At 34.8% G+C, this 24,628-nt stretch overlaps 1 protein-coding gene and 1 long non-coding RNA gene across 4 annotated transcripts; one reads left to right on the top strand and one right to left on the bottom strand.

The window, feature by feature from the left end:
• Positions 1-5,090: 5,090 nt before the first annotated feature.
• Positions 5,091-13,873, bottom strand: LOC126718532 (equilibrative nucleotide transporter 1). 2 transcript variants are annotated; one of them, XM_050420791.1, is made up of 2 exons: positions 13,179-13,873; positions 5,091-5,983 (listed from the first exon to the last, which is right to left on the bottom strand). In XM_050420791.1, exons 1-2 carry the CDS (start codon positions 13,723-13,725, stop codon positions 5,253-5,255), a joined length of 1,278 nt encoding a protein of 425 aa, XP_050276748.1. In that variant the 5' UTR covers positions 13,726-13,873; the 3' UTR covers positions 5,091-5,252. The 2 variants fall into 2 exon arrangements, with proteins under 2 accessions (XP_050276748.1, XP_050276747.1); XM_050420790.1 differs by lacking the exon at positions 5,091-5,983 and adding an exon at positions 10,247-11,142.
• Positions 8,356-8,931, top strand: LOC126718533 (uncharacterized). Of its 2 annotated transcripts, XR_007652989.1 has the most exons (3): positions 8,356-8,413; positions 8,515-8,599; positions 8,730-8,931. It is a non-coding gene; the product is annotated as an uncharacterized LOC126718533 (long non-coding RNA). The 2 variants fall into 2 exon arrangements; XR_007652988.1 differs by having other exon boundaries at positions 8,368-8,599.
• Positions 13,874-24,628: the final 10,755 nt, after the last annotated feature.

Here is a 24,628-nt window from a genome sequence, read left to right on the forward strand (position 1 = left end):
TAAAGCACCACGTAAAAAAGAAGAAAATAAAAATGGTGAGAGAAGAAAGACAAACTGAGATCAGGTGTACTGTCGTATGTATTTTTTTTTACATTTTTTTTTTTTACTTTTTAACTCTCTTTGAATATATTTTATTTAATGGTTGAGATTGAAAGTTGTTTTTTCAACTTTTAATCTCAACCATTAATTACGATTGCATCAGGGTATCACACTTGAATCTGAAAAACACAAAAAGACCTACACATACACATACACATACACATACATAAGCACATATATACATACACATACACATATATAAGCACGTATAAACACATATACATACACATAAACATACATAAATATAAGCACGCATAAACACATACACATACAAATACATAAGCACACATACACATACACATACACATATATAAGCACACATACACACACATACGTAAAAATAAACATACACATACACATACATATACACATACAAATACACATAAACATATATACACATAAATATACATATAAATAAACATAAACACACATCCACATAAACACGTATAAACTCACATAAGCATAAACATACATACACATAAACTTAAATATAAATATAAACACACATAAAGGCTCGATTTAGCACACCAAAGTAACTAACAAAATTGTTTGAGGATTGATATTAGTTTACAATTTTTTCCAGTCTATATGAGAGTTTAATTTTTCTCAGTCTGTATGTGTGTTTATGTTTATATATGTTTATATTTATGTTTATGTGTGTGTGTGTGTTTATATGTATGCGTGTTTATATTTGTTTGTTTTTGTTTATGTTTATGTTTGTTTATACGTGTTTATGTGTATGTGTGTTTATGTTTGTTTGTGTTTATGTTCATGTATGTTTATGTGTATGTGTGTTTATGTTTATAAATATAAATATATATAAACATACACACATACATAAACATGCATAAACATAAATGAACATAAACATAAACACACATGTACATACACATAAACATTAATAAGTCTTGTGTCAGTTTAATGTTAACTATCATAGTCTAAAAGACCAGTTTCACCGGGCAAGGTGGGTGCCTAACACCTTCCCACCTTGTAACATAGCCTCCAAATTTAAATCAAGGGTTGATAGACCAATGCTTATCCTTATAATTTTCAATTTCTAAATTGTAACTAGGAAACAAAACCATGTACTTTATCTTAAATTGTATCTAGGACCAAAGCCATATAATTTCTTATGATCAATGTAAATTCAATTTCAAATTAATAAAATAAAAAACTTTTCAATTTTGGTTTTCTTATTTATTCCAATAATTAAATAAGTAGCGACTCCATTGTTAAACCCTTAATTTAAAGGGGAAAATATAACTAGTCGAGCCTTTATTTTGAGAGGTAATAACATGACTCCACCCATTCACGTGGGTTTGGCCCAACATCCTAAAAAAAGGATCAGAGGCGCGGTCTCTTACATTTGTGAGGAATGTGTTTGTAGAATATAGGGAAGTATACGAGATATTGAGGTTAAATATAGTAAATATATGAGATTATAGCTGTTATTGTAGTGGTTTTTTGTGTTATATTATGGGTTATGTTGCCTTCAAAGAAGAGAGATTTTTTAAGAGAGATGGAGAAGGAGATGAAGATGTGTTTATGGGTAAAATGATGAAGTTTCAGAATAAGAGAGTGAGAGAAAGATGGATAGTGGGTGTGTTATTGTGTGGCTTGGTCCTCTTTATATAGAGCCAAATATGTAATTAGATTAGAATTAGTTGATGGGAAATTTAGCAAATAAGGTAAAGTCTTTGACAAAGTAAGTGATTTTATTAATGAGTTTTTGGTTTTTAGCCAAAAGAAGAAAGTTAGCTATATAGCAGTTGACGCAGCAATAGCTGCTACAACTGACAGCTTTACAACAGTAGCTGTCCTAACACAGCTAGATGATGTCAACTGTGTGAGGTCTTTTGCTGTAGAAAATATTTTGCATTAAATTTATGGGTTTGGCTAAAAATGGTAAGTTAACTTTTACGAGATCTTCTTATTTCTGGTACTGCAATTGGAGGCTAAAGATCTTAGCTTAAAATGGTAGGAATTCTTTTATAGGATATTTGCTTCTTTGAGTATGACAACAAATTGCTGGGAATGGGCATTAAAGGGTTGATGATGTCACTTTGGACATGGGTCAATTGCCAAAGCTGCAGTTGTAGCTATTGCAGTTGCTACTAGAGTTACTGTAGCTTCTGCTGGAGCTGTTGCTATTTCTATTGGAGCTACTGCAGCTTCTGTTAGAGCTATCACAACTTCTGTTGGAGTAGTTGCTTGTACTTTTGGCTAAGTTTTCCCTTTTGAAAAATTATATGTTTAGTCCATGGTTTTATTACAATATAATTTTGGTAAGTAATAGACTCATTGGTTGATATTTGATGAAGTTTTAAAGATATAATTATGCTCTCTTTGTATTGTAACCAAATCTTGGAGAGCAAGGAGGACATTTAATGTTGGATGAGATATTAAATAGATTTTTTATATTTAGAGATAGCCAATAAGGTTTAGGCATGTGTGTGGGAATGATGAAAATAATAATATAAATTATATGAAATAATATAATTAGATTATATGATGAATATTAAGTTTTAGGTAAAGAGCAATGGGGAGTTCTATTATTTTAAGTGTTATATGATATGAGAGGCTTACTAGATGTTACATATTACACACTGACTTGTTATAGTTCAGGGAATTGGGAAAGACATGCCAAACAATATGTTTTCTTTATCAACTTTAAACTGCTGGAGTTTTACTAAATATACTTTTTGGCCCTCCAAACCACGATTCCTAAAAATCCCCTGATGAGACCCATAAGCTTGGATCACGAGCCAAAAATGAAATGATGTGCCATGAGTTTGAACCATAGGCTTTGATGAGATAATACTACCATGGGTTTTGGGCCGTGAGCTTTGGCATCATTTTGTGTAAATATGGGTTCGTTTGGGCTTTCAAATAGATTTTTCCAAAATCCATGATAATGTTAATGTGGTGTAGGTTGCCAATGAAATAAAGCCATGTGACATGAAAATTTTTTCCTTAACATCGGCCACATTGTGGAATTGCACCCAAAAAGAGGCATGGGAGTAATCCAAATAGGGAACCAATTCAACAACCTCCACTCACTGAAACACCACCAAATTTTGTTTATAGGACCAAGGCTCAAATTCTAGCACCCGTTCAAGGTCCAGCAAATCTTCAAACTCAAAAAATAGAATGTTCACACCAATATCTCAAATCTTAAGTTCACCTATCGCTCTCCACAAAGGTTTGAAGGTCTGTGCAACTACATCCACGTTCACAACTCTTTTTGTAAAAAATTTCCCTGCCAAATGATGAATCACTGCAACTTCCTTTAGTGGAACCTCCGCACCACCTTGCTCTTCTTCTATGAGATAAAAATGAGACCATAAATCATCAAAACTAGCCATGAGATGAAACCGAGAACAACACACTTAGACAAGAATACTACATTGAGACAAACACCACTGTCCTATCAAACCGATCCAAGGGTTGATGGGAACAAAAAAACCTAGACTAAGCTAAGGACATAATTCTACAGGCGGCTAGGATGCCCTAACCCTAGCAAAGTGAGAAACCCAAATTATAATATATCCTTGACTAGGATTTGAATTTTGCATATAAACTAATTTAGTATCTGCACATAATAATAGAAAACAATCATCATCATTAAATGAACTAAAAAACAATAAGTCAATAAGTATGAATGAAGTAGTCCCTCCCATAAATTGAGTATTTCCTCACATAAATTTCAATAAAATATAATATTTATGGATTGGTTTTTCTAATCACAAAAATAATTTTTAAGTATATTTTCTTTGAAGCATCCAAAGTCCAAACAACTCCTTAAACCATTTGAAGTTCCCAATAAAACTTGCTACTTGTACCCTTTTGAAACTTCCACGCAAAGTGGCAAGTTAAACCATTTGAAGTTCCCAATAAACCTCCAAACCAAAGCATACTCCACCCGTAGCTTAGACTCTACTTCAATGGGTTCATTCACTCAGTGCAATATAACTATTCAAATGGACCCATGAGCTTCGCCATGTCTTGACTCTTACTCCAGAGAGCTCACGCCTTGGTCCACTTAAGGGAGAAGGGGCTAACAACAAGAAGGAATCCATACTACATAGTACATACGACACTAGTGTTGAATCTTGCATAGCCCCTATATGAAGGCCATGTTGGTCTTGAGTCTTGTGACCTGTCATTGAAAATTTGAAACCATTTCCATTAAAGGATTGTGTCAGTCCTTAAATTGAAGATCGAAAACTTCCACTAGTTTGGTTTTCTTCTTGATACTACATTTTGGTCTCAACACCAAAACTAAATTGAGAATATTTTGTTATATAAAGACAGGTCTGAAGGATATTGATTATTGCATATGGTTTCCTTTTGAGAAATTGGAAGGAGTATTTGTTTATTTCTATTCTAATGGGATCAGAGTGACATAATTAGTTGCAAGTTGAAAGCAGTAGCAGCAGTTGTGTACTTGAAGAACTTGAAGATGATTCAAGTCCTGTTCCAATGGTCAAGAAGAAACAGGGCAAGCCACCAGATGATGTCGTTTCACTATAGCCATAAGCAACACAATGTCGTTTAGCTGTATTTATTTTAAGTGCTGGCACGCGTGCACGTGTGCGAAGTAGTTAGAATAGATCAGTCTTGTATTTGGGTATATATTAGAGATTGCTCTTCTGTAATTGGATTGATTACGATTCTTTATGAAATACATTTTCTGTTAGAAGATTTTCTCTCTTCCTCTTGTGTTTGTTACAATCTGTGTTGTGTGAGTTTTAGAGCTTCTCTGTGTCCTTTCACAAGTAATGGTCAATAATGTTCTTAATTTGAATTGCGTAAGTGCTCCGAGTTGTAGTGAAAGTCTGAGGGATAACAAGCTAGAATTTGAATTGCAATAACCCAAATATTAATTGTTGTGGAGCAATGGTCATTGGCCAACATCGAACAAGTTGGACATGTCAGAAAATTATCAGATTGAGTTCCTAGCATGGCTAGGCCTGGAGAATCATTCATCATGGGACAACCACACTCGTCACAGATACTGTTAAACAATCAAGTTTACAAGGGCTTTACAGAATGCAAACACCATCAAGGCAACCCTTTCCAACCGCCATTGTGGGAGCTTGCAACAATGGTAACTTTAGACAGTTTTTAATGTCGTCCGAATTACTTTAATATCAAATTACCCAAAACCAAGATACAATTGAACCAATGGCCAGACCTAAAACTAAGAATAATACCATCACAATCCCTGCAGTCTCTGCATGTTGTAATGGGACAACTTTGGGAGCCAAAATCATCAACACGCTAGTTAAGTATCCATTTGTAAGCCCCAAAAGGCAAGTCAGGATGGTCACCGGAATCTCTGTTCGGAAGAATGCGGGACCATGCAAGCAGCCGTAGAAAAGAGGAAAGAACAACAATCTTGCAACACATCCACCAATTGCGACCTTTGCATTTTTAAGGAAATATACTGGAGTGAGACACTTGCCAATCAGATCAAACACATTGTAACCAGTGATGAGAACGATTGAGTACCAATCCTTGAGAAGCTCAGAGTGCACATCCTCTGTGATATATCCCGGAAATATTGACAAAGTCACAATGTAGATTAGAACAATGCCAAATCCGTACCACTTCACATTTCCTACTATGTTCCACAGGGTGGCCCTCCAAACAGGCCCAGTCAGGGGACCTTTCTCTTCTTTTTCCACATTCACAGCTAGAACCTTCAAGTCAGTGTAGTACCTCATAACCGGAAGCTTATGAGCTACATTGTAAAAAACAATGCATATGGCCATAACCACAATACTAACAGAGAAATAGAGATTCGCACTGCTTCTAAGGCCTTCTTCATTTTGCGAGTATACAGCTTTGGTTAGGATCCGTAGAACAGAAACAAGGACCCCTGCAAAGGTGAAATTGAATGAACTTGCACATTAGGGAATGACCATCTCCTTAACTGTTATAAACAGCACAAATTGCTTTGCATGAAACCCAAGCCTCTAGCATGTCCAAAATGATATTCTTAACAATTAACAAGTACCAACCTTCTTCAAAATGACGTGACAATAGTATTCATATTTTGACGTATGCCATTCGGTCCCAGATGAAACACAAAGTAGCATTGCAGAATTTTACTCTTTTATATGGGTTTCAGACTCTATTTAGCTCAAATCCTATCAAACCCATTGATGTCTTGACTTCATAATAGCAAACAATCATCATGAGATAGACGTCATAGGTTCAAATTATACACACACACATACTCAAAATGGAACACTAAACGAAATTGCTTGAATTGATAATAAGCCACATAACTAGCTAACTTCTAATCTCTCATTGTTCAAAAAACCTCTTCTAATCTCTCAAGTGCAAAGTTTTACTCTATTCATGAATTTCAGTAAAAAAACTAGTGCTAATAAAGTCTCTTAACTAACTTGTGAGATGTGATCCTACACCATAAAGAATCTCATTGATGTCTCGGCATGAACTAAGCCATAAATTCAAATCCTAATGCATTAAAATATATATATATATATATATATATATATATATATATTCAGAAAGGAGATAATATACCCACATTAACTAAAGTCCCACAAGAATGTAGCAGCAGTAGAGTAGTACTAAAAATACACACACCAATAATTGTTTGTTTCTACATTAACATTTTTTGGAAAATAAATTATTTTCCAAATTTTTTTTCCTAGAAAACCGTATCATTTGCTTATGTTTAACAGCGACTTTAAAATGAGTTAGAAAACTCTCTCTTAATTTTCCCTATTTAGTTTCACGTGAGATGAAACAACTCTATCTCATGTCAAGCTAAATAAGGAAAGTTAAGAGACAGTTTTCTTTTTGACCCATTTTCCTATGTTTGGTATCCTAGGATGCACAAACACGGATGCGGGTTACAATTTCAGAAAAATTATAACATAAAATGGCAGGTACGATACCAGTATGACCCCGGTACGACATCTGGAAAATGCAAAAAACTATTTCACATAAAAATTAGAGTTTAATGGCATATTCACTTTAACAGTGGACAATGCTAGCTCAAATGGTGCCACTATTAAGTTTTTGGAGAATGTAACTAAAGATTGGGAGGGGACTGTTTTAGAACATGAGTTCTTACACATGAGGTGTTGTGCACATATCCTAAATTTGATTGTGAGGGATGGTATGAGAGAAATTGATGCATCCATTGCAAAGGTGCGTGAAGCTGTGAGGTATGTGAAGTCCTCACCAAATAGGAATCAAACTTTTGTGGGTTTTGTGGAGAGATTAGGTATTGAGTCTAAGTCTCTTCTTTGTCTAGATGTACCAACTAGGTGGAACTCTACCTACCTCATGTTAGAAACCGCACAAAAATTTGAAAAAGTGTTCATACGTATGGACTTTGAGGATGATAGTTATTCTTCATACTTTATGAACAAGGAGAATAGTGGTGGTATGGGATCTCCTAGTAGTATTGATTTTCAAAATTGTAGGATATTTGTGGGGTTTTTGAAGCTTTTTTACAATGCCACAAAAAAGTTTTCAGGTTCTTTGTATGTTACTGCCAACACCTTTTTTGATGAGATGTTTGTCATTCAAGAGAATATTTCCAATTTAAGTAAATCACAAAACCACCTCTTGAAAAACATGGCAACTAAAATGGAATCTAAGTTTGATAAGTATTGGGGGAAAGGGGATAAAATGAATCATCTCTTGTATATGGCTGTGATTCTTGATCCAAGAAAGAAGTTGAGGTTTTTGAAGTTCTGTTTTTCTGAAATTTATGGAAATGAAGTGGCTGATGTGATGGTTGAATTGGTGAGGGGTGCCTTGGTCAAGTTGTATGATTTTTATTCTCGTGTTGATTCATCAAATGTACAAGTAGCAAGTGAGAGGGAGAGGACACACATAGAAGGTGAGTCAATAGGTTGTAGTGATCCATATGTGATGGTTAATTCTAGGTTTGAACGGTTTTTGGAGGCTGAACAGTCCATAGGGTGTAGCAATGAGATTGACAAATATTTGGCTGAAAATTGTGAAAGTAGAAGAGGGGATGTGAAATTTGAGATATTAGGGTGGTGGAAGGCCAATTCAGATAGATATCAAGTGCTGTCCAAATTGGCTAGGGATGTGCTGGCTGTACCTGTTTCTACTGTTGCATCTAAGTCAGCGTTTAGTATCGGAGGACGCATACTTGATCCATTTCGGAGTTCACTCTCCCCACTTATGGTTCAAAATCTGGTTTGTGCACAAGACTGGCTTCAAGCCTTGGTTCCAATCTCTTTTCGCAAATCAAAAGATGAGGTAGAGGTCTTGGAAGATGAATTTCATGATTTAGGTAATATGTTAACTTCCAAACTTTGTCTATTAAGTGCTATTAAATGTGTCTTATGCAAATGAAATTTAATCTAATAGTCTTCATTTCTTTCTCTTTTCTAGTTATACGTCAAGCAGCAAGAGGTGGTGGAAGTTCAAGCTCAAGCAAAGGTATCTCAATTAACATTGATGACTAATCAAAAACTGGGTAAGTTTTTGCCCTTATATTGAGTTTGGTTCTGCTTTCTCTATTGTTTTTTGTTATAACTATTCTGTATTTGTTGGTCTTGTCCTTATATTTTTTATTGATAAATATCTTTTTGCCCATTTTCTTGTAGGAGGAAGGACACACATTTTGTATAGGAGGCAGATTTTTGGATGCAATTTGGAAGTTTTTTTGGACAGTGCTTTTCTAACTGATAATTGATAAATTAACTCTTGCTTATAGGAAAGAAAACTTATTAAGTTTAATAGGCTTTCTTTTCTATAAGTCATGGACTAAACTCTATATAGTAGTTGCTCTTTAAATGTTTTAGAAAAGCTATTTTTTGGAAGTTTGTAACTAATTATAGCTAGCTACTGCTTTACACACTTTCTGCCTTCTTTAACTCTATGGAAATATTGCAAGAGATGCTCTTATTATCTTTTGTTACCACACTTGTGATGTGGTTGTGATTGAATTATTTGTTAAAATTTGTTTGCTAGTTTGCTGGTTTGTTGCCATACTTGTGGTGTGGCTGTGATTGAATTATTTGTCAGAATTTGTTTGCTGGCTTGTGTTAGTTGTGTTACATAACTTACATGTATGAGTGGTTGGCACAACTTGGTAGGTTTAATAGGCTGCCCAGGTTTACATGTAAGTTATGTATTGTGAAGTTTTAACAGGGGGTTTACATGTTAATGCCTATAAAATTTTGGGCCTCCTCTTGTGCTTTTGCTGCCCAGGTCCTATAATGTTATAGGCATTTTGAAAATTTTTTTTTGTATTGTGAGAAGTTTTAACAGGGGTTTACATGTTAATGCCTATAAAATTTTGGGCCTCCTCTTGTGATTTTGCTGCCCAGTCCTATAATGTTATAGGCATTTTGAAAAATTTTCTTTGTATTGTGAAGTTTTAACAGGTGGTTAGAAAGTAATATCATGTGTTTTTTATGTTCTTGCAAATTGCAATTACCCAGGTTGTGTTGTTATATATTTACTGTATTTTTTTGTCATTAGATGTGAGCTAGAAAATTAAATTTGGACTGAAGGGCTAGAGGCCCAAAGGTTTCAAAGTTGTGTAATGGGCCAATTTGAAATAAAGGAGGTGAAAAAAGGCCCATTTGATATATATATATATATATATGATTTAATGATATAAATCTTTGTTAAAAGTAGTAAGCCCATTAATTTGGGCCCAAAAGGCCAGTCAAAAGTTGAATTAAAAAAAAATTATGCAAATTCACAATTTTAGCCCAATTTCGGCCCAAACCCGCCTAACCGACCAAACCGACCCGTTCAACTGTTGACCCGAACCGACGGGTCTGACCCATTATTGGGTCGATTTCGGGTCAAATTTTTTATAACCCGATCCAGTCGGGTCGAGTTCGAGTCAGGCCCAAACCCGAGCCAACCCAACCCGTGGACAGCCCTAGTCCTTTCACAAGTAATGGTCAATAATGTTCTTAATTTGAATTGCGTAAGTGGTCCGAGTTGTAGTGAAAGTCTGAGGGATAACAAGCTAGAATTTGAATTGCAATAACCCAAATATTAATTGTTGTGGAGCAATGGTCATTGGCCAACATCGAACAAGTTGGACATGTCAGCAAATTATCAGATTGAGTTCCTAGCATGGCTAGGCCAGGAGAATCATTCATCATGGGACAACCACACTCGTCACAGATACTGTTAAACAATCAAGTTTACAAGGGCTTTACAGAATGCAAACACCATCAAGGCAACCCTTTCCAACCGCCATTGTGGGAGCTTGCAACAATGGTAACTTTAGACAGTTTTTAATGTCGTCCGAATTACTTTAATATCAAATTACCCAAAACCAAGATACAATTGAACCAATGGCCAGACCTAAAACTAAGAATAATACCATCACAATCCCTGCAGTCTCTGCATGTTGTAATGGGACAACTTTGGGAGCCAAAATCATCAACACGCTAGTTAAGTATCCATTTGTAAGCCCCAAAAGGCAAGTCAGGATGGTCACCGGAATCTCTGTTCGGAAGAATGCGGGACCATGCAAGCAGCCGTAGAAAAGAGGAAAGAACAACAATCTTGCAACACATCCACCAATTGCGACCTTTGCATTTTTAAGGAAATATACTGGAGTGAGACACTTGCCAATCAGATCAAACACATTGTAACCAGTGATGAGAACGATTGAGTACCAATCCTTGAGAAGCTCAGAGTGCACATCCTCTGTGATATATCCCGGAAATATTGACAAAGTCACAATGTAGATTAGAACAATGCCAAATCCGTACCACTTCACATTTCCTACTATGTTCCACAGGGTGGCCCTCCAAACAGGCCCAGTCAGGGGACCTTTCTCTTCTTTTTCCACATTCACAGCTAGAACCTTCAAGTCAGTGTAGTACCTCATAACCGGAAGCTTATGAGCTACATTGTAAAAAACAATGCATATGGCCATAACCACAATACTAACAGAGAAATAGAGATTCGCACTGCTTCTAAGGCCTTCTTCATTTTGCGAGTATACAGCTTTGGTTAGGATCCGTAGAACAGAAACAAGGACCCCTGCAAAGGTGAAATTGAATGAACTTGCATATTAGGGAATGACCATCTCCTTAACTGTTATAAGCAGCACAAATTGCTTCGCATGAAACCCAAGCCTCTAGCATGTCCAAAATGATATTCTTAACAATTAAAAAGTACCAACCTTCTTCAAAATGACGTGACAATAGTATTCATATTTTGATGTATGCCATTCGGTCCTAGATGAAACACAAAGTAGCATTGCAGAATTTTACTCTTTTATATGGGTTTCAGACTCTATTTAGCTCAAATCCTATCAAACCCATTGATGTCTTGACTTGATAATAGCAAACAATCATCATGAGATAGACGTCATAGGTTCAAATTATACACACACACACATACTCAAAATGGAACACTAAACGAAATTGCTTGAATTGATAATAAGCCACATAACTAGCTAACTTCTAATCTCTCATTGTTCAAAAAACCTCTTCTAATCTCTCAAGTGCAAAGTTTTACTCTATTCATGCATTTCAGTAAAAAAAACTAGTGCTAATAAAGTCTCTTAACTAACTTGTGAGATGTGATCCTACACCATAAAGAATCTCATTGATGTCTCGGCATGAACTAAGCCATAAGTTCAAATCCTAATGCATTAAAATATATATATATATATATATATATATTCAGAAAGGAGATAATATACCCACATTAACTAAAGTCCCACAAGAATGTAGCAGCAGTAGAGTAGTACTAAAAATACACACACCAATAATTGTTTGTTTCTACATTAACATTTTCTGGAAAATAAATTATTTTCCAAATTTTTTTTCCTAGAAAACCGTATCATTTGCTTATGTTTAACAGCGACTTTAAAATGAGTTAGAAAATTTTCTCTTAATTTTCCCTATTTAGTTTCACGTGAGATGAAACAACTTTATCTCATGTCAAGCTAAACAAGGAAAGTTAAGAGACAGTTTTCTTTTTGACCCATTTTCCTATGTTTGGTATCCTAGGATGCACAAACACGGATGCGGGTTACAATTTCAGAAAAATTATAACATAAAATGGCAGGTACGATACCAGTATGACCCCAGTACGGCATCTGGAAAATGCAAAAAACTATTTCACATAAAAATTAGAGTTTGTATGAATTATGATCTATCTAATACATCAAAATGGACAGAAAATTAGACCAAACTAATAAAGAGAATGCATTAAAAAAACTCTTCTAATCTCTCAAGTGCAAAGTTTTACTCTATTCGTGAATTTCAGTAAAAAAAAATTAGTACTAATAAAGTCTCTTAACTAACTTGTGAGCTGTGATCCTACACCATAAAGGATCTCATTGATGCCTTGGCATGAACTAAGCTGTAAGTTCAAATCCTAATGCATAATATATATATATATATATATATATTCAGAAAGGAGATATACATACCCACATTAACTAAAGTCCCACAAGAATGTAGCAGCAGAAGTGTAGTACTGTTTCTACATTAACATTTTCTGGAAAATGAATTATTTTCCAACTTTTTTTCTAGAAAACCGTATCATTTGTTTATGTTTAACAGTGACTTTAAAATGAATTCAAAAATTATTTCTTAACTTTCCCTATTTAGTTTAGCATGAGATGAAACAACTCTAACTTATGTCAAGCTAAACAAGAAAAGTTAAGGGACGGTGATCTTTTTGACCCATTTTCCTGTGTTTGGTATCCTAGGATGTACAGATACGGACAGACACGGGTTATGGGTATGATATAGTGACATAAGCAATCTTAGAAAAATTATATAATAAAATGGCAAATACAAAACCACATGAGTACAGTATTCTAAAGACGAGTACAATATCCTAAACGAAGTGATCACGCATCCTAAGATATCAAACACAGGAAAATGCAAAAAACTATTTGGCATAAAAATTAGAGTTTGTATGAATTATGAGCTATCTAATACATCAAAATGGACAGAAAATTAGACCAATTTTGCTGTTATATGAACTATGAGCTATACCTTGAAAAAAAAAAAAAAAATCTAAATGCCCTAATTTAGACACAAAAGCTCAAAATTGACCTGAAGCGGCGGTGCCAGCAACAACTGCTTGCATGTAACGCTCAGGCATTTCACCGGCGGCGCCGATGACACCACCTTGGACCAACGCATCGGCCAAGCCGCAGAGACCCATTGCCGCGACCGTGACGTAAAACCCGTCGTACAACCCGACCCGGCCCCGGAGGTAGAACACGTCCAGCAAGGGGACGATAAGGAGCGCGACGACGAAGAGGCCCAGGCCGGCGTTGATGCGAACGAAGACGTGGGACTTGTTGGAGTAGAGGATGATGACGAAGAGGCAGATTAGACCGACGAGCATGTAGGCGACGGCGAAGATGCGGTCGACGCTGGCGTCGGGGTAGAGGTAGGTGAAGTAGTCGACGGCGGTGATGAAGGCGTTCCATGGGAGGAGGTAGCCGCAGCCGAGTGTGAAGTAGATTATGTAGGCGAGGTGGAATTTGTCTTTGGGGATTGGGGCGGCGGTGGTGGTGGTTGGGGAAGTTGAAGTGGTGGTTAAGAGGACGGTTGATTCGGAGTCTCCGTCGTTGGCTGTGGTGGTGAAACCCATCGGATCGGAGGAGGTTTCCGATTCGAATTTTTTTCTGATGGGTTTTTTGGGACTTTTAGGTAGGTGGTGGTTTGTTATTTTGTTTGCCTCTTATTGTTGGTTTTGTTCGTTAAGGCCTTATTGTGGTCAGATGATAAATGAAATGATGTCGTTCTTTTGAATATTGTGTGAATCACGTGGTGGATTCGATCCAACAATCTTTTAATGCAAAATATGGGTGGACTGATCATGGCAAGTTGGCAACATCCAAAAGTGGAATCTTTGCGAAATCGAATTGGATTTTTTTTTTTTTTTTTGGGGGTAATTTAACACCAAAATGCTAACAATTTCGTTAGTTAATATTGTTTCCGAACTACTTAGGAAACTAATATCTGAAGTTTCTTAGACGCAAGTTTTATGTGCTAGAAATGCTGAGTTGAAAATTATCCATGTGAAAATTGAGTTTTAAAGACTCGAGTTCCCAACACAATACCCAACCATGCTAAAGGATTCAACATACTGCGTCAATGAAGAAATCCAACAATTGATTCTCCAAGGCTTGGACGATGCCTTCAAAGAAAGAACAGAAGCACCAGAAAATTCTCCCAAAATTAACAAGCTTAAGAAAATCTAGATGGTTGTCTTGATGTTAAAGAACCGAATTTGTTCATCCCCATAGCTCTATCAAGATAGTTTGCATTCTACAAGCCTTCATCATTCCAGCTTTTCTATGAGAAATTACCACATCAATCCTGATAGCTCACCTATACCAGAGAGACACCGGAGACAACAAGCCCAGAGAGAAACAAAAAACCCAAGCCACTCTGATGCTGAGATCGAAACTACCATGGGATTGTGTTTTGATTTGGGTTTTTTTTTTTTGGGTTTGGGTTTCTGAGAAATGGGTTTGGTTGTTGGGGTTCTTTAGTTACTCCTTTTAGGTCGGATTCTTCTACTATGGATTTGGGTCTTTGTGGGGTTGTGTTTTGGTTTGGTTTAGGAATAACTAGAAGAACTGGAACTCGGGTCTCTAAAACTCAAGTTCCACATGGATTTTAATCCACCTCAGCTCTGCCACTCCATGACTTACGCAGGTGTAATATGGAAAATGTGATACTATCTATCTAACATATTTGTAAGCATTAGTGATGTGAATATGCTTAATTTTTTTTTTTTTTTTTTTGAGAAAAAGTTAGAAAAATACTCGTACCATAAGACATGTGTACTTTGATCTTAGAGAAAGTGGATACTTCCTATGATTTCCTTTAATGATTTATATTTTTGTTGCAAGTCCTTTAATGGTTATAGGATTTAGAGGAAATAATTTTATATTTGTCCGTTAATGGTAAAAAAAAAAATTTTTATACAACACATAACTAAAACTATCCTTCTAAACTTGCCTAATCTGCCAAGTTTGAATTATCCAAATTTTCACTTGACACACCATTTTTGTATGTCGATGGGTGGATTGGATAATATATATATATATTTTTTCCATCAACTAGCCCAATCCAACCTACACACACTAGGGGCTAGGGGTGTGCATAGAGATGCCGTCACCGATCCAACCGACTGGCACCGATCATCCCGCACTGCTGTTGCCACCGACCAACGAAGCCGATGCCGATGATTAGAGCTTAAATGGACTTTCGATGCCGGAGCGGTGCATTCATCGGATCAGAGAGCCCGAAACCGAGCCCTTGCCGAACCGAATCGATACGTTTGAAGCATGTCTTTTCAAAGGTTTGGTCCGTTCTTCATACGACGCCATTTCAAGTATGTCTTTTAATTTTTTTTAACAAGACAACGTCGTATTGGGTGTTGTAAAAAAAAATTAAAAAAAAAAACAAACAAACAAACAAAAGTACAAAACTATGTCGTATTTTCTATTTTGCTAGGTTTCCAAATTTTTCCCTCACTATAAATTCTTTCTTTCACCCTCAGAGCCTTAGAGGTCCTTAACACTCTCTCTCTCTCTCTCTCTCTCTCTCTCTCTCTCTCTCTCTCTCTCTCTCTCTCTCTCTCTCTCTCTCTCTCTCTCTCTCTCTCTCCGGCCTGAGCAGGTGCTCACTAGTCACCGCCGCTCACCGAGGCAAACCACTAGTAAGGTTTATTCATTTATCCGTTTATAGCCGTAGGTCCATTGTATTTTGCATGTTTATACATTTATACTAACACTGTTTCAGTGTTTTGTAGTTGGTTTATACAAAAAGTGGACAAATTGTTTTGTATTTGGTTTATACTAAGTTACTAACACTGTTATGGATTGCCTATTTGTATTTGGTTTATACTAATACTGATACTGTTACTAAGTTTATAGTTTATACTAAGTTCCATTCCCCCTTGTTATTGTTACCTATTTGTATTTGGTTTATAAAAGCTTTATTTTTTTTTAATGTTTTTTAGTTAATGAAATGATAGTATCCACTAAAATGTGATATATAGTAAGTAGTAACAGTTTATACTGTTTGGGTTTTGGTTAATAGTTTATATTGTTTGGGTGAACATATTTTTTTTATAAAGTTCTACTGAACATATTTTTTTTATATGTTGAACATATATATATATATATATATATATATATTTTTTATAAAAATAAAAAATAAAAATAGATTGTTAATGTTTCAAATCAAACTGACCAAACCGATTAAACTGCACCGCTATAGGTTGGAAAACCAACCCTAATCCGTATGCATCGGTTTTAATTATTACAAAACCGATCCCTATCGGTTCAATAACAAATTTGAAAAATAACCAAGCCGATCGAATCGCGCACACCCCTACAAGGGGCAACTCAAGGCCCCACTTGTTCCAAAAAAATTAGAGGATCTTAACTCTTAAGGCACCCCTATTGCATAAGCAAAAGGCAACCAAGATTGTATAAAAATGTCTTGAAATTGTAAAATGATAATTATTTTTTTAAAGAAAAAATATACAGGTGGGTTTTGCATTTTATTCCCCCACTTGCAAGAAGGCTCCCAAAATATTTAGCCAATTGAAATCCAACTCAATTGAAACTATAAACTATTTCACAACAAAAAATTTTCCTAACAACTTGTGAAAGAGATGTAAATAAAACCTAAATACCAAAACTTGATTAATTAGCAGTTTTACATCTAAAAAAAAGGAACAGTTTAAAAAAAATGTATATAAAATAAAAAGTCAAATAAATAGTTGTAAGGGCACGTTGGATCCTTGAGCCCAAAGGGTTAAACGATTTAGGCCCAAAGAGCCCAATACAATGAATTTGTAGAGAATAGGTTGGAAAACTAAGCTCTAATGAGTTAGACAACAATTATAGTTGGCCTAGATGATAAGAAAGCAAAGATAAACTAGTTTTATCCAAAGAAAATCGTCCTCGGCACAATCCGAGGAGATCAGTTCTTGTATATATCTCTTTTGAATTTGGTTACAAGTCTAGTTCTTGTTCCTACAATATTTTTCTCTTAATTCTTTGATCCCTCTCCCTCAGGGTATTCTTTCTCTTTTATACTATCTTCCTCCTTTCATTTCCACCCTCCACGTGTAGATCAGGTTACTGGCATTGATCTTTGTCCTATCAGCACCTTTCTGAAATCTCTGGGAGTAGCTGTAAGGCTGAAAATTACTGTTCAGGTATCACTTCCATATTAATGCGGCCAGAGAATTAGCTACAGAGCATTCAATGCGGTGGTAGCAGCTTTCTCTTAGATATTTCATAGTTCCCCTTTGTCCTGTGCTTCCATGATGTGCATCCTTATCAATAGAATCTCTCGGAACATTGTTCTGAATGGCAGATCACACATTCTGACCTCTACTTTGCTTAGCCGAGGAGACGTTCTTCCTCAAACCACTTTCCTGGACCCTCATGACCAAACCCCATGTCTTCATTCACTAATGCGAACTTCCATGACAGCGTTTACGCGTCCTCGGACTACTAGATGTCCTCGGATTGAGCCCCTGGCCCAACATATATATAGATATATACTACTAGGCCTATCATACCTACAATAGTATTTAATTAATAATTAGGATTATAAAAGCCGATTAAAAGTTTTCACCTTATGCCTCATAATGTATTGAATGTGCACTAGATTGAATTGGCCTTGACCCACACCAATAACATATTTAAACGAGAACTAATAACAACTTATAACTAAACCTTTAGTAAAAGTGTAAAACCCTAAAAAAATATTGTACTTATGGAATTATTCTTAAAAAAGAAACATCGCAGTAGCTGGGAGCAATAATAGAGAAGAGTTTAGATAGGAGAGACGTGGCTGTTTTTTTTTTTTTTTGTTTTTTTTGTTTTTTTTTAATTTAAAAAATATATCTTTGTAGTGATATTTTATAAGATACTAGCTTGTAACCCTATGCATATGCATGAATATACTTAAAAGATACACATTAAGATGCATAATATAATTCTTACATATATAATTTAAATATTATTGATAGTCATTCTTATTTTTTTTTTTAACTCTTTAAAAAGTCTTGTAAGAATGTTATTAGGTAGAAAATGTAAATTGTCCATTTTTAAAAATATTTTTATGTTCATTAAATCTAAACTCTTTAGTTTTTGTACATAATAACTCACTTGAATGGATTTTTATGATATGGTCTCACATTTGATTCCATAATTAAGAAATAAAACTCTCTCTAAAAATAAATAATTTAGGACACATGGCGCAAAATTGGATTTCAATTATAGAATCTAATTGGATTTTCTCTAAACTTTACCTATTAATATATATATATATATATATATATGTGGGGTCCAATAGTTTATGGGTCCGGCCCACGCGCTTATGGGAAGCCCACCGGTCCTAAACTGAAGGAGGCCAGGGCCCAAGCTCGAAACTAGGAAACATAAAAAGTGGCCCGAAGACACAGCCGAGGACGGTTTCGTCCTCGGCAGGTCCAAAACCTCATGGACAGAAATGGAACACGAGTAAGCTATAAAGATCAGAAAATATCCTGGGGAAGTTGTCTTTAATACCCTTCCCTGACATGACACTGCCCCTAGCAGAGCCGGGATCTTAGGCTTTATGGATCATCTCCAGCAATTTTTGGGATTAGACTGATGGGACAGATATCTGTCCTGGAAAGATCGACCCTACACGTGGACGAAGGACAACGAACTTAGGCTAGTATAAAAGAGAATGTTATGTGACCAAAAGAAGGATCTCTCCCATCTGGCTTCCTGAGAAAGACTTGATGAAAGAGAATGTCTGGATAATATACGCCGGACACCACATAAAAACCCACCGACGGGTAACCGGGGACTGCACCATCGCTCCTCGGACATGATCCGAGGAGCCAAATCCTCCTAGATACAAGATTAAAGGGCCTGAATATCCAGCCCAAAGCTCTTTCTCATATTGGTTCACCTATAGTCCGGCCCGAAATGTCGCCCTGTGATCCAACGCTGGCCTTTCAAGCCCACTCTCTACAAATATTATTGTGAGGGACTTTCCGTGTGCAAGCCCAACATCGTTGTTGGGCCGTCAAAGATTTTGTGTCCTTACATATATATATATATATATATATATATATATCTATCTATCTATCTATCTATCTATAAAGAGAGAGAGAGAGATGACTTATAAACTTGAATTATTTTTAGTTCTATAAAAAAAGGCTCATAAATATAAAATCATTTAAAAATAATGTATTTTATGGTTTACTTATATTGGACTCATTATTTTTTATACTAAATTAATTCATTTGGTATAAAAATTAATAAACTTAGATTAAATGGGACACATGTCGTAAAATTAAACTCTAATTGAAATCTAATTTTTACATTGAATTAACTTACTGGGCACAAAAATTTAAAAATTTATATTAGATGAGATATGTGGCGTAAAATTAGATTTTAATTGAATTCAATTTGAAATCTAATTGGATTTTCTATTTGCTTTATCTATTATTATTATTATTATTATTATTTTATATATATATATATATAGATTAGTATCTTCGATTCTTCATATCTTGGGGGTTTAAAAAGAAAATGAAAAAGGCATGTTAAAGTATCTTGCGAGATTTGAAACTTCCCAACATCCAAGGCATTGCATCTGTTCATGGTTTAGGCATGAGAAATTTTTTATGTCCTTTGGTATAAGTTTGTTGAGCTCCTAAGTTAGGGTGGTGGACCTTTTATGTGCTAAATGGTGGTAGACTGGTAGTGGCGACAATGGCCCACTACTAGTCTACAATTATTTAGTGAAAAAATTAGTAATTTACCACTGTTTTGGAAATATATAGAAATTTACCACATTTTTGAAACTTAAGTTTGCCATTAAATTCGATTTCCAAAAACTCGAGTTCTTTGAAAAACTATACCTTCAAATTTGTTGGAAAATTTTTCCATGGTACTCAATTCCATGAACTCGAATATCATGGAAAACTCAATTTCGCTAACTTCAAGTACCCAAAAAGTAGTAGATCCCTTCATATTTTCGAAACAGTGGTAGATTGCAACATAATTTGCAAAAAAGTGCTATTTGGCTATTTTTGCCAAGAACCACGAGCGGAATGATATTGGTATCCACCTTTCTTGTAACAGGGCCCAATAATTTCTATAGGGCAGGGCACCCTTGGCAAATGTCACAGCTATGTCCTACGTTTAACCACACCAGCTCATGAATAAAGAGACATTTTAGCTTTAAATTCCTCAAGCCACAATAGGACAAACTCTTAAGAAAAATTATATATCTTGGTCTCTTCAATCACCACATGTTATTTAAAGCGTGTTTTATTTTTCTTTGCTAAGTTGTCACTGTGTTGCTCATTTTCCTCTGCACGGGTTTTGTGGTTGTGAAACGTGCAAGCAAGGTCTACTTGTTACTTGTTTAGTTGTTTTGTTTGTTTGGAGATGAACTGATGAAATGACGTAGTTCTTTTGAATATTGTGAATAAGGTGGAAAGTGAATCCATCCGTCATGACTTTTTAGATTGAGGAAGAGAGAGAGAGGAGAGCATGGAAGAATAAAGTAGAGTCGGTTGGACATTATATTAATTTCGAACCAACTTTATTTTACTTTTCTTTCTTTCTTTCAATTTAAATGAGCTATTAAGTATCGAAAAATATTATTCATAATATTTTATAATAAATAATAAATTATTATTAATTATTATAGGTAGTCAAACAAATAATATAAGTTATAGATTTAAATTAGAATTACCAACAATTTAACACATATTATTTACCGTGAAAATGTTAACAATGTTGGGCTTTGACCAGAGATTGACCAGAGATGTGATCGGACTGGATCTCGATGGATACTAATTATTGGCAACTTGGCAGATCCAAATAGGTAAAAGCGGCAGCCATCGTACTAGGCAACTAGCTGGGGAGCAATAATAAAGTGAACCGCTGAAGGGACGTGGAGATTTTTTTATTATATTTTGTTAATCTGCAACTGCAACTTGAATATAATTTGATAAGAATAAAATTTAAGTATAGTATTTTAAAGGTTATTCTTTAAGTCTTTCTCGTAAAAATGTGACTATTTAATTAAAAAATATATTTTTATTTCATGAAAAAAAATTTATATAATAAAATTTTAAAATAAAAACTTAAGAAATAATCCCTAAATTTTGTACTTAAGTCTTGGGCTTTGGACAAAATCAAACTTCAGGTACTAAATGGACCCCATGCGATCCACTACATGACTTTTGAAGAAATTGTGTTTATTTTTTTATTTCTTAAAAAATATTTTCTTTATTAATATAATATTTATGTATAATTTTCTTTTCCTTTTTCTTTTTCTTAAAATTTTTAACCCATTTTATTTAAATTCTATAATTAAGAGAGAATATTTAAATTCTGAAAAATATTGAAGAGGGTAAAAGTATGGATGATGGATTTGGAATAGTGGGTTGATGGTAGACAGATCCAAAGTGTACGGACACAAGGTGGACGGGTCTAGATGTGGTATCCACCTAGTTTCAGTAGTCTTCAAGGAATCCTAAATGGAAACAACTTGCGTCTCACGGTTAACCCTAACTCATAGAGTCTCAATATGAATGGAATTCTAATATGAGGAGGATTCCGTAATATACACTCATTAATGATAATCTTTTCTATAAGGAAACGCCTTCCTACGCAAGAAACAGAGTCAATTCTACACTACTATAAAAACCCAAAGACTCTCAGAAAACAAGGTACGCATAATTTAGTCTAGTTCTGGTACTCTAGAGTTGTGAGAAGTTCTAACTTGACATTCGGAGGGTTTTTGGCCGGCACCACACCGGTGCTCTCTATTAGGTCTTCTCTTTTGTATTGTGCAGGTATTGTTTTAAGTATGTGAAGACCGTATGACTTACCGGTGATTTTTCGGTATTATCAAATATCATTATTGAAGATATCAAAAAGTTAGTTAAACACTTAAATTACAAAGCTTTTAAGTTTTGTTTTACTTAAATCATTATATAAGAATAGTATTTTTCGAATTTCAAAAATCTCTCACTAACCTATTGACTTATATTTTTCGATAAATCCAATCTTATATTTTTGGTATATCCAATACGATGGCCGAGATATTTATTATTGATATTTCAAAATATTGTTTTTGGAATCCTGCGAAAATTTTCCTTTCAACAAGATCTAAAACCTCCAAAATAAGTTTTTGAGATATTTCATCTAATCCCTCACATGTTCTCTTCCCCTTCTAAATTCTTTTCGAAGTGTCATTGTGTTACTCATTTTCTTCAGCATGCAGAATATACACAATGATCCCGGTCCCACACTAAGCATAGCATAATGTACAAATCTCGAAGTCCATTGCAATTTCAACATGATCAGCATGCTGTTAACTCTCAAGCTATTTGAACAATGGAACCAAACAATCCAACGATTACCCCAACTTGCATCCACTTCCAATCTTAACTAACATTCTTCCACATTTAGCTCACCAACCTCCTCTAATGTAAGAATACTAGTTGAACCGAAGGTTTTTCAAGCCTGTTGCGATCAAATAACATGACAAGTGTTTGTTGCCTTTGGCACTAAAGTTCCCTTCATCCATGAAAATCAATCAATGAGCAATTTTACATTCTAGTTTTGGCATTCCCGCAAAACTATAGCCATCTTTCTTTATTAATATATGAGAAATATTATGTATGCAACATTTTTTTACAATATAATTTAGGATAAGAAAGGAAAAAGAAAAACATGTGCTCAGGGGTTCAATCGCCATATAGGCGAGTTGGTACCCAGGTTTCCTAATGACCTATTGCTCAGGGGTTCAATCCCCCGCACTTACCTCACAAAAAAAGGAAAAAGAAAAAGAAAAAGAAAATGTGTGCTCAAAAGGCAGGAAGCATCTAGAATTGAATGATTAAGGGCCCGTTTGGTTATAGAGTTCAAAAATTATTGTTTAAAAAGATGTGAAAATTGTAGTTTAAAAAGTGTTATTGAAATACATGTTTTTAGTGTTTATAAAAAAAAAAAAATGTGTTTGGTATCATGGTTTAAATAACATGTTTCAGTGTTCAAAAACATAAAATATGTGTTTGGTATGTGTGTGTTAGATGGTAAAAAAAAGCTGAACAAAGTACAAAATAAATATTTTTTAAATCAGCAAAGTACAAAAAAAATATAAAATATTGTTTAAATGCTGCCGGGTTGTGTCTGTGTGGGTGAAAAAGCTGACCGGTACTGTTCAACTTAATTACAAAAATGCCACTCATCAATGGTTTTTGTTGTTCAAAATCATTCCCAAGCTGATTTCAAAAACTATTGTTTTAAACATATGTTTTGAGCAATATTTTTTAAACAATACTTTTTGAAATCAATGACCAAACATATTTTTTTTTGTTTTTGAACAATATTGTTTAGTGTTTAAACACTAAACAATATGTTTTGAAATCAATGACCAAACACCCTCTAAAAGACCGAAAATGCCCCCACAGACTTTTAGCTCACTCATGCACTTAAGAGTAACAAAAAAAATCCCCCTCTCAAAAAAAAAAAAAAAAAAAAACTGCAAAGAACAAAAAAGAAAATCCAAAATGGCAAAGTCCATGAGAGTGAGTGAGGCCATGACTAAAAGAACCAGGCCCATGACTACGAGCAGGCCATAAGGCCCACCAACTAATTGAACAATTCTTTACATAAGTTTTGCTCCCAACCAAAAAATTAAAAGAAAAAGAAAAAGAAAAAGAAAACACTGCTAAAACCAACAGAATCAGCAGAAACAATGTTGTTTGTCTATTGCTTTGCATTAATCAACCATAAGCTAACAATGTCATTGGTTTTCCTAGTTCCACGTTCGGCAATCACCATTTCTTTAATCAGATTCAAATTGACGTTGCAAAATTTAAAAAAAAAAGTCATTAATAATGCCTTATTTGGACCATGTCTTGACAAGATATTCATAAGGTATTCTGATTAGCCTGCATGAGCACTAATAATACATTATATTATACATAAAACATTGCTTTCCTTCTAACACCCAAGAATTTATTTTTATTCTTTTCCTAACATTACAATTACATAGAATACAAATTGATGTTATTACATTGCCATTTGCCTCCTCTGCAATATCTAGCCCAAGTAAATCCAAGAAACCCTCTCTCTCAGTTATACATAATAAATTTGAAACTTATACGTCTCTCAATCTGTCTCTTTTTTGCTAAATATGAATGAAATATTTAAGCGTCTCTAACCCCTACTCATTATTCCAATATCCCTATTTTTTCATTCCCCCAGATATTGTTAACCATTCCAATTTGCAATACCCCATTTTGAACTTTTCAACGTCCTTTCATAAACACAGATAGATATCTGGTCTCTCCAATTGAAGCTTCCTTCATATATCCACTTCCTTTATTTTTAAGTGGTCATCTTATGTGCCAAAGATTGCATACTTATAGTAACTCATCCTTAAGCTTTCTTTCATTGAATAATTCTCACTTACGAGTAAAGACCACCCAC

The sequence above is a fragment of the Quercus robur genome, chromosome 3 (assembly GCF_932294415.1).
Source record: "Quercus robur chromosome 3, dhQueRobu3.1, whole genome shotgun sequence".
NCBI lineage: Eukaryota > Viridiplantae > Streptophyta > Magnoliopsida > Fagales > Fagaceae > Quercus > Quercus robur.